At 63.2% G+C, this 10742-nt stretch overlaps 1 protein-coding gene across 8 annotated transcripts; it reads right to left on the reverse strand.

Annotated features, from left to right (window-relative positions):
* Nucleotides 1–1029: 1029 nt before the first annotated feature.
* Nucleotides 1030–9216, reverse strand: SIGIRR (single Ig and TIR domain containing). Of its 8 annotated transcripts, XM_086383381.1 has the most exons (11): nucleotides 5041–5168; nucleotides 4563–4706; nucleotides 4334–4476; nucleotides 4049–4247; nucleotides 3414–3547; nucleotides 3175–3315; nucleotides 2688–2831; nucleotides 2247–2349; nucleotides 2032–2182; nucleotides 1655–1844; nucleotides 1030–1363 (listed from the first exon to the last, which is right to left on the reverse strand). In XM_086383381.1, the coding sequence occupies exons 6-11, from the start codon at nucleotides 3179–3181 to the stop codon at nucleotides 1200–1202; spliced, it is 759 nt and encodes a 252-aa protein (XP_086239507.1). In that variant the 5' UTR covers nucleotides 3182–3315; nucleotides 3414–3547; nucleotides 4049–4247; nucleotides 4334–4476; nucleotides 4563–4706; nucleotides 5041–5168; the 3' UTR covers nucleotides 1030–1199. The 8 variants fall into 8 exon arrangements, with proteins under 8 accessions (XP_086239507.1, XP_086239502.1, XP_086239506.1 ...); XM_086383376.1 differs by lacking the exons at nucleotides 4334–4476; nucleotides 4563–4706 and adding an exon at nucleotides 6832–7155 and having other exon boundaries at nucleotides 5041–5203; XM_086383380.1 differs by lacking the exon at nucleotides 4334–4476.
* Between the last annotated feature and the right edge of the window lie 1526 nt (nucleotides 9217–10742).

The following is a 10742-nucleotide window of genomic DNA, read 5'->3' on the forward strand; positions in this document are numbered from 1 at the left end:
GCCCCTCGTGCTTCCTTGGCTGGTCAGGTCTGGGGCCAGGTCCAAGGATGCAATAGTGTCCCCAAGCACAGCCGTGCTTGCCCCTGAGGACACTCCCCCCGGGCCCATGCACAGATTTCTCTGGTCAGGGGACACAGGACCGGGGGAGGGAGCGTCCCAACAGCAGGAGAGCCGGCAGAGGGCGGAGGTGGACAGCAGAGGCAGCCTCGAGCTGAATGAGACACGTGTGCAGAGGAATGACCTCTTCTGGGGCAGTGTGCCCACTGCTGACTTTAGTGCCACCCTGCTGGGTTGTGCTCACGTGGCACCTGCACCCCAATGTCTCTCTACCTTGCCCTGCTCTGGGGGTGCCTGACAGCTTCACTCATACTGTCTGAGGCTTGGGGTCCAGGAGCTCTGGGACTCCTCCGCATCCCACCAAGTCAGGCTACTTGGTTGTGACGCTCCCACAGATATTTTACAACAGACTTTTCCGCAAAACTCAGCACCTGCAGCCTGTAAGGGGCCTGCCCCCAGGGGCCGTCCGGCTCACGGTGGGACTGGAAACAGTCATGTCCCGGGTCAGGGAGGCCTGAGGAGGGTGCTGAGAGAGGTGCCTGAGCTGGCACGGGGCGGAGGGGCAGCGTTGGAAGGGGCGGCCAGGAGTGCCGGCCAGGTGGCCACGAGGCGAGACAAGGGCAGGGTCCAGGGCCCTGGGTGCTGAAGCTCCAGTGCTCTGGCCATCTGATGCAAAGAGCCAACTCCTTAGAAAAGACCCTGATGCTGGGAAAGATTGAGGGCAGAGGGGTGACAGAGAATGAGATGGTTGGACGGTATCACCACGATGGACATGAATTTGAGCAAGCTCCGGGAGACAGTGAAGGACAGGCGAGGCTGGCGTGCTGCAGTCCATGGGGTCGCAGATTCAGACATAACTGAGCAACTGAACACCAACCAGGGCCCTGGAGGGCCCAGGATGGAAGTGAGGGGCCTTCCGCCCAGGACACTGCACACCCGCTTCCTGCCCCAGGGCAGAGGCTGAGACTCGGGCGGGATTCAAAAGGTCTTTATTTTTAGCACGAGGCGGACAGCTGGGGCTGGGTCCACTCTCTTTCCCTGAGGTCCCAGGACTGCAAGTAGACAGGTCCTGCTGTGTGGGACTAAAAACACCCAGCCCTGCCCCCGGCACCCCGGTAACCCCAGTGCTCCAGGGGGCAGGGCTACACGTCGTCCTCCGATACCAGGCAGTAGAAGTCCGTGCGGGCACTGTAGTTTCGGGAGCCAAGGTCTGACACATCCACTTCACTGCCTTGGCCCTCTCCGAGCGAGACCGCACCTGCATGTGGTAGAGCTGGTGGCTCCCCAAAGACAGGCCCTCGTACACCTGGGGAGGGGCACCGCCAGGCCTCAGGCTGGGCTGCACACTGCCTGCCTTCTGCCAGGTCACTCCCTGCTGCCCCTGCTTGCATGATGGCACTTGTGGTTCCCAGGCAGGCCCTGGGCCCAACCACCTCTATGGAAAGAGGCAGTGGGAGGTGCTGAAGTTAAAGCCATCCATGGCTGCAGGGCACGGTCCCCACCACCTGGGCCCCTTCAGGGGCTCCTTCACCTTCTGCAGCCTCCCTCCAACTCAGGGTGAGCTTCTCGGGGTCAGGGGTGGGGCTGGTGAGCCTACCCAGGTCCCCCTCAGGGTCGGGGTCCAGCTCGGGGTCCAGGGTCCGACCCTCTGGGAGCCGGCCTCGCACAATCAGCATGGGGTCCTTGTCGTCCTGCAGCCGGGTCTGGGGGTCTCCCTCCATCGATCTGTACTGCACCTTCCTCGGCAGCGCCAACCGTAGCTCTTTCCAAAAATCGGAGGAAGGCGTCTGGAGGCAAGGGGGGCAGTTAACGTGTGTGAACACAAGAATGGGGTTTGGGGGGGGAGGTGGTGCCAACACATAAAGACCCTGGCCTCCTCGGCCCCCAAAAGCCCACTCCTCTGGGCAGCTGACCACGGAGCCTCCACTCACGGGGTCCCATCCACAGCACCCCCCGCCCCGCACCCCTCCGCACCACAGAGCCGGGCTTCCAGAGCAGCAGGGTCACCAGGTGGCGGTGCTGGCGCAGCAAGCGCAGCGCAGGGTGAGCGGGGTCGCGCCGCTGGCCCTCGAAGGTGATGAAGATGGGTCTGCGCGTGAGCTCCAGCAGCCGGCACAGGCCCTCCCTGCGAGGGCGGCACTGTCAGAGCGGGCACGGCTGAGGCCCACCCAGCCCAGCACGGGACCCACCGGAAGCTGTGACTGCACCAGGCCCGGCCCAGGAAGGCATCCGACAACACCACCACAAGTCGCCGGCAGCGGCTCAGGTTCACCAGGAGGTCTGCCGACGGCTCTGCAGGACCCGGGCATCAGCGGGGGCAGCACAGACTGGGCCCTGGAGGGGCGGGGCCCTAGGAGGGGCCGGAGCCCGAGGGGCGGTGGGGAGGGGCCTGGGGCCGAGGGAGACTTGAGGGGCGGGGCCTGAAAGGCGGGATCTGTGACCCAGCGGGGGCGGGGCGAGCACCGGGACAGGGGTGGGGCCCAGCGGAAAGGGGCGGAGGGCTCGAGGGGGCGGGGCCCTTGGAGGGGCGGGGCCTGGGCCGAGGAGGTCCTGAGGGGCGGGGCCTTGGGAGGCGGGGTCTGTGAGCAGCGGGGGCGGGGCCCAAGCGGAAAGGAGTGGGGCGCCGGTACCCGCGCGCGGCAGGAGGTCGCGGTCGTCCAGAAAGAGCTTGTAGCCACGATGCCGCTCCAACTGCGGCTTCAGGATGAAGTTCACGAACTTCCGGTCCTCAGGGCTGTCGCTGTAGGAGATGTAGGCGTCGTAGAGCTTCCCGTCTGCGGACGGCGGCGGGTCAGTGCGGCCGCTTTCCCGGCCTGGACCAGCCACCTTCAGGGTCCCCTAAACCTCCCCCCCTGTGCCAGGGAAGCCAGGCAAGCCCCCCAGACGAGACTCAGCAGATCCCGGCTCAAGCACCGCCTGGATTCGTCCTCAGCACAGGATTCCGGGTAGAGGCCTGGAACCAGGGTACCGTGACCCCCTTCTGCCCATCCAGTGCCCTCCTGGGCTGCACAGAGACACGCCTCTTCCAGAGTCCTCTAGGGACGGATGCCTCCTCACCCCCACCTGCAGAGCTGAGCCTAGTGAGGCCCCCTTCCCCCACGTCCGGGCCCCACGCACCGTTCATCTCCACCTCCCCATACTTGTCTTGGTACCAGAGCAGCACGTTGAGCCGACACTTCACGTACAGCAGCGCCACCAGGAGCAGGGCCAGCAGGGCCAAGAGCGAGGCCAGCACCGCGGCCGCATGTCCCGCCAGCCCTGGGGACAGAGCCACTGTCTGAGCCACCCCAGCACCCTCCGAGCCGCAAGTCTCCCCAGGGCTCCCTCCTACCTTATACCCCAGTGCACCCCCTCACCAGCTCTCCAAAGAGTGAAGGAAGAGGAGCTGATGTTCCGGATGGAGCAGGTGAAGGTCCCAAAGTCCTCAGCTCTGGTCAGGTTGATCCCCAGGACACTGGACACAAGTACCTCTGACCAGTTGGTCTTGACCCTGGGGAGACCAGGCCCCACCCCCTCACCTGGGGCCCGAGAGCATCACTGGATGCCCCCGAGCCCCAGTTGTCTGGGACTCGCCCAAAGAGGCTGCAGATTTGGGCTTCCTGGCAGTCCCTAGACCGTAAGCTAAGAGAAATGGCCAGAACATGAAGAGGGTATGGATCTCTTTTGGGACATCACCCTGATCCTGGGTCCGGGTCCTGGAGGTACTCAGATCCCAGGCTTGGCCCAGCAGTCAATGAGTAAATTCAGGCCTTAGCACTCTGCTGGCACCCATGACCCTGGGTGGTCTACAAGGTGAGTGTCTAGAGGGGCCATCTGTCCCTGTAGTCACTGACTTAGTCTGCATCCAGAGTGGCACTCTGCCCATGTTGTGTCTGGCCAGTCACTCCCCAGCCCATGTTCAAGTGATTATAGACCAGAGTGTAGGTCAGAGAGGCCACTGGCTGTGGGTACATCCAGCATGTCGCCTGACCCTGGACACCTCATCTCTTACCAGGAGTCCTCATGGAGGTCATAGAGGCTTCCATCGCTCAGCAGCAGCCCACCTTTCAGCCACTGTACTGAGGGCAGGGGGCAGTGGGGCCCCGAGACCACCAAGGCTGTGCAGTTCAGTGTGACCACGCTGCCCAGGGCAAGCCCCAGGACCTGGTTTCCAGACGGGGACAGGAAGTCAGGGGCCTTGTCGCAGGCTCCTGCAGAAAGAGGACCCAGTGGGTTACCCGTGCCTGTGATGCCAGCCTCCCACTGTGCACAGATGGTCGGTGGGCCAGGAAAATACCACGGAGGCCAGTGGCACGTGCTGCTCGGTAACCACACCGTGTCCATCCACAAGTCCCAGGGGGACAGGGCCCGGCCCTTGGCACGTCTTCTCCCAGCAGCGGCTAGTTCTTACGTGTTCTGCCTGCCCTGGACGTGGCTGCCCTGTCCTCAGAGAGGATGTCAGTGTGGAGGGCAGTGGCCAGAGTCATGGCTGAGGTCCACCCCCAGCCCAGCCCAGCAGGACCCACCTAGCTGCCTGTGTGCCCAGGACAGGAGCCAGCACACATGCTCTGTGTGCACCTGTGGCCCACTCTGTGACGTCTCGGCCCTGGCCCCTCAGCTGGACAGTGGTGATTTGGGAGACTTGGGTTGGACATGCCAGCACCTTCAACCTGGTAGAAAGTTAGAGTTCCAGGACCCTCTATTTCTGGCCATGGGCAAGCATTCTCACCTCCCTGAGACCTGTCTTTAAATTGGGGTGATGAGCCCAAGCCGGCAGTCAGAGAAGAAAGCCATCGTCTTGGCAGTGAGGTCTCCCAGTAGCCCACATCTACCCACCCGATCCCCAGTGGCCCCCACCGGTGCCCACTCCCAGTATCCCTGGGCTTTACTGACCCCCCATGAGCAGGAGATGGGGAGGGCCCATCTTAACCACACTGCAGTGTGGAGCCAGCCTGGGGCAGGAAGTGGAGTGGAGCCCGTGCCCACCCCTCTCTGACCGTCTACCTGCCATGGTCTGGCCGGGGCCTCCTCGAGGCAGGCTGGACACTGGTGCTACCCACAGCGCCACGGGGCTCCTTGGCCGAGCAGACTGATCCCCCAAGGGCTGAGCAAGATTCACTCTCTGTCCTTGTGGCTGGTCAGTCAGGGCGCCAGGACGGGTCAGAGGCTGCCGCCATCCCCAGGAGCAAGTTAAACAAGAACAGGATGAGTTAACGTGTAACTCTGGCCTCGGAAGCACTGCCTCTGCCCCAGCTGTCTTGCGGAAGCCGCAGAGCACCGGGCATGGCCTGGACTGAACTTCGTTTGCCCCAGGGACACCCGACGGCCCAGGGTGGGCAGCGCCCCTGACGCCCTTCCTGGGCCCAGGAGCTGGCCTGGTTCCCAGGTCCTCGGGGACAAGGCCGCCACGTACAGACGGGGGCTGTGTACAGCCGGACTCAGCCCGTACTGAGGCTCCGAGGGGCCGGGGGTCGTGAGTGCCCGGCAGCCTGACTGGGCCTCACTCCCAGCCTGGATGCAGCAAGAGTAAAGCACTCGAGGCCAAGGTGCCGACACAGAGGGGACGCGGGGCTCAGGCTGCTCTCGGGCGGCCTTCCTTCCAGGTCCTGTGCATTTCTCATCTTCAGACCACAGACTTTCGTCCGCATTGTCCGTCGGTTCTCCAAGGCAACCCCCACCAACCCACAGGCGGCCTTTCTCTCCCACGCAGGGCGGGACCACCGCCCGCCAGACAGCAGCAGCTACGCATACACACCTCTCGACACAGAAAGCTCCACAGTGACCTGGGCTGCGGGGCGGGACAGTGAAGCCCAAGCTTCAGAGCCTTCAAGGACAGCCTCCTGGCTCCCGGGCCTCGGGCACCTGCTCCCTGGCGCCAGGCAGGTTCTCACTAGGCATCCAGTCCTCTCCCTCCTCCCTGTGAGTGGACGCACTGGCCTCCTTCAGGCCCCCTCCCTGCCCACAGGGCCCGTGAGGCTTTGCGGGGACGAGCTCCCCCGACTCCTTCTGCACGGGGGGGACCCAGCGTGGACCCAGGGTCGGCTGGAGCCCCTGCCTTGGCTGGGCTGGGACTTCCTCACAAACGGGGGAAGCACAGGCTCCCTCCCAGCGGGCGGGGGCAGAGGGTTCTGCCAGGAGCCGTGTGGAGTGGAGGGCAGCCTGGGAGGTCCCTGAAGCAGAAGAACCAGCCACGAGGGCTGTGAGGGCCTGGGCAGCTCGCACCCCCAGCCCAGAGCAGAAGGTCCAGGGCAACTCCAGTCATGGCCCCTTGGCCTCCACATGCTGACACACCTCTGACCCCTGGAAAGTCACGCTCGGAGCCTCCTGGAAGTTAAGGCAGGTGGCAGGTGCCCCCTGCACACCGTGCCCAGTGGCCCCGCCGCGACACTCCCTCTCCTCCACACAGCCTCTGTGCTGCACCCCCAGCCCCTGCGCACCACTCATGCCCGCACGCTTGGTCCCCGGGCACATGCGCACACGCCCCACATGCCTGACACTGTGGCGGCCCACACCTGGCACACAGCACACACTTCCAAGTTGCCCAGGGCACACCGCCAAGAGCATCCGTGTACACCCCACACCACACACACTGCTCCTCACGCCCACCCTCGGCCTCCATCACCCCTCGCCCTCTCACAGTCACACGTGCCCCACGCACACACGTGCACTCACAAGCTGCATGCTCTGCAGGCCTCCCCTCACACAGGCCTGATTTTGAGGACAGGCCTCAGGCCGGGAAAGGCAGCTGAGGACAGGGACGCAGGCTCACGCTAAGCAGGGAAGGCATGAAGTCACCTGGCTGCAGCTCTTTCCTCCTGAGGAGGGGATGCCCGTCACTGAGGTCATTGGCTTGAGCTTGGGTGCGATCGCTTTGCTCAGCTGGGCCCCCGGCCCAGCCTAAAGCAGCACCGCAGCCCCGGATGCATCACCGAGCATGGCGAGGACCCGGCTCTTGTTTGTGTGTTTGAATCAGAAGTTTCCCCGTAGCTTCCTGGCTTTGCAGTCACATCCTCTGCTAAACCTAAACCCCACCCAGGCACCCCTCCCCGGCGGGCTGGCGGGCAGTTGGTGGTTCTCCCCGCCAGCCCCGCCTGCCCCAGTCTTCCTGTAACTCTGAGTCAAGCGGCTCCTTCCTCCAGGGCCCGCCCCAGTCCACTGCGGCCCGGGCCTTCCCTTCTCAAGCTAGGTCTAGAAGGCCGGGGCTCACGGTGATATGTGGGGGTCCTGTCCAGCAGACCCCCACTCAGGCCTGTCCTGCACACCAACGAGGAGCCGGGCAGCATGGCCTGCTTCCCAGACAGCCCTGTGGTCCCAGGACCTGGAGGGGGCGGGCTCCGTGTAGCTCCCCTGGCCCCAGCGAGCATCACTGACCTGCTGGGGGTGGTGCGGCTCCCGTGGAAACTCTCGCCAATGATAGAACTTTGAGCAGGGCTCTCCGGGCCCCACCCTGGCCACCTCCGAGGTGTAGCCCCCAAACGGTGAGCAGTTACAAGGGGCTTGGGTTATCACGTGGACCTTAGCCCCCTTTTCTACATAGGAAAGCAGTCAGGAGGCCTCAGCGAGGCTCCCAGATCTGAGCCCAGGTCGGGGGCAGCCTGAGGTCACCACAGATTCCTCTGCACCCTCATCCTAGACTGACCTGGCACTCTCAGCCCAGCACTCCTGGCTGATGGCGCTGCTCATGGAAATCAGGCAGGGTCGTTTGTGGCCCCTGTCCCTGCCCTCACCGCTGGGGCAGGGCCTTCCCTTGGAGCATTCTCATCCTACATCCTTAATCTGACCCTTTCCAAGGCGCCTTGCTCAAACACCCCAACCCCGTGGCCCTCAGGGCCTTTGGATAATGGTGCATCTTGGGCTCAGGTCCCATAGACCCTGCCTGCGCGCCTCCCCACTGAGCCGCAGCTCCCCGGTGGGCCCTGAGGCTGAGTGAGCAACATAAGCACCTGATGGACAGGTTAATGGGCTCCGGCGGTCAGCGACCTGCCCAGAAGCACCCAGGAGGAGGCAAAGAACTAGGTAGTCCCTGGTGTCCCCAACAGCCTTGCTGCCTCCCAGAGCTCCTGCCAGGTTGCCTGCCGCCCCACAAGCCGGCCGGTGTCACCACCTCACACCCTCGACTGGGCGCCCTGCCGCTTCCGCTCACGGCCGGCCTCCCCGCCGCGTCCCCCAGGCCCCCTCCCCAGAGCGAAAAGAAACCCACGCGCCTCAGGCGCTCCAGAGAACAGCCCGCGGAGCCGGAGCCCGCCCCCTGCACCGCCCACCGCGCTCGGCCGGCGCCCCGCGGTTCCTAGAGAGCCCGGCCTCGCGCGGGTGCTCCGCCTTCCCCGGGCTCCACGTCGGCCCGGAGGCCCGGCCCGCGCCCGCCCCCTGTCCCCACGCTCTGCCGTCTGGCCGGCTGCTGGGCGCCCAGAGGGTCTGAGCGACCCCCTCATCTGGGACAGGCGGCCCTCTGCGCCTGGAGCGTGCTTCCTTCCCTGACGTCTCTCCCGAAGGAAAGAACCCGCGCAAAGCGCGGCGGCCCCGCCAGCCGAGAGGCCCCTGCTGCGCCCCGCGCCCCCCACATCGCACTCCCCGCCTTCCGGAGGGTGGGCCGGCCTCCATACCCGGCCCTCTGGCTGCGGTGAGCCGGGCGAGGCGGGGCACGCGCGGTTGGAGGGCGCGGGGGGCGGGCTCGCGGGGCCGGGCGCCGGAGGTGGCTCCGCCCGGAGACAGGTGCGCGGCGGCGCCCTGGGAGGCCTCGGGCCTGGGCTCCGCTCGCCGCGGCGCTCCTTTTCCCTCTTCTGGCCAAGGGCCGCGGGCGGAGCGGGAAGAGCTGCCCTCGCCCCCGCAACCCCGAGGGCCAGGCCTCAGGTAAGCTCCGGCGACGCGCGCAGCCGGCCCGGCTCCGAGTCGCTTCCTGCGGAACCGCACCGGTCACAGGCCAGGGGCTCCGCGGGCCAAGAGGAGCCTCGGCCCCCCCTAGGCTCCAGGCTCGGTCCTGGCTCCTGGGACCCGAAAACCGCCACGCACTTCCGCCGACAGGAGCAGCGATCTCCACTCACCTGCGGCCCAGACTCGAGGCTCGCGCGGCCGCGAGGGCGGAGCGGCTCACCTGGGCCAGGTGCGCCGCGGCGACAGGCCCAGCGACGGCGGCAGGTGCGGCCCCGCCCAGCGGCCGGGGCGAGGGCGGACCCTATTTTGCGCCCGCAGGCTAGTTGGTGTTCAAGAATGTCCCGCGCTCAGGCCCGTGGAGTCGCGGCCGCCGGGCCTAGGGGCAGAGGCCAAACCGGCCCAACCAACCCGGACTGCCTTGGTGCCCCAGAGACTCCTCGGAAATTCCGCCGCCCCCAGGGGCACCTGCGGCAGTTCTGGCCCCCTGCCCAAGCTCTTCCTCTTCCTCCAGGAAGCCTGCCTTAACTCCTGCCTTGACTCTTGCCCCTGATAGGTGCAGGCAAATCCTCACTTTTCTGTGGAAGCCCACGGAAAACCAGAGGAGAGCAGGAGGCTACTGCATTCCAGGCCTTTCCCCATCTGGACCTCAGTTTCCCAGCTAACCCTGTTATCGTTCAGTCGATAAGTCAGGTCCCACCCTTTTCTACGTCATGGACTGCAGCACAAGTCAGGCTCCCCCGTCCTTCACTATCTCCCAGAATTTGTTCAAATACCTGTCCATTGAGTCAGTGACGCTATCTAACCATGTCATCATCTGCTGCCTTCTCCTCCTGCCTTCAATCTTTCCCAGCATCAGTCTTTTTCAATGAGTCAGCTCTTCGCATCAAGTGGCCAAAGTATTGGATTTTCAGCTTCAGCAACAGTCCTTCCAACAAATATTTAGGGTTGATTTCCTTTAGGATTGACTGGTGTGACCTCCTTGCAATCCAAGAGACTCTCAAGAGCCTTCTCCAGAACCACAATTTGAAAGCATCACTTCCTCAGTGCTCAGTCTTCTGTATGGTCCAATTCATATGCATACATGACTACTGGAAAAACCATTGCTTTGACTGTGTGGACCTTTGTGGGCAAAGTAATGTCTCTGCTTTTTAATACTCTGTTCTAGGTTTACCATAGCTTTCCTTCCACAGAACAAGCATCTTTTAATTCCATGGCTGCAGTCACCATCCGCAGTGATTTTGGACCTCCAGAAAATAAAATCTGCCACGGTTTCCACTTTTTCCTCTTTTATTTGCCATGAAGTGATGGGACTGGATGCCACTCAGTTCTTTGAATGTTGAGTTTCAAGTCAGCTTTTTCACTCTCCTCTTTCACCTTCAGGAAGAGGCTCTTTAGTTCCTCTTTGCTTTCTGCCATTTAAGTGGTATCATCTGCATCTCTTAGGTTGCTAATTTTTCTCCCGGCAATCTTGATTCCAGCTCGGCATTCTGCATGATGTACTCTGCATATAAGTTAAATAAACGGGGTGATGGTATACAGCCTAGATAGAATCCTTTCCCAATTTTGAACCAGTCACTTGTATGTCTGGTTCTAACTGTTGCTTTTTGATCTACATACAGATTTCTCAGGAGGCAGGTACAGTGGTCTGGTACTTCCATCTCATTAATAATTTTCCAGTTTGTTGTGATCCACACAGTCAAAGGTTTTAGCGTAGTCAGTGAAGCAGAAGTAGATGTTTTTCTGGAAGGCCCTTGCTTTCTTAATGACCCAGCAAATGGCAATTTGATCTCTGGTTCCGCTGTTTCTTTAAAACCCAGCTTGTACATCTGGCAGTT

Source organism: Bos grunniens, chromosome 29, assembly GCF_055505025.1.
Source record: "Bos grunniens cultivar Pamir isolate PY7600 chromosome 29, Bosgru_T2T1.0, whole genome shotgun sequence".
Taxonomy (NCBI): domain Eukaryota; kingdom Metazoa; phylum Chordata; class Mammalia; order Artiodactyla; family Bovidae; genus Bos; species Bos grunniens.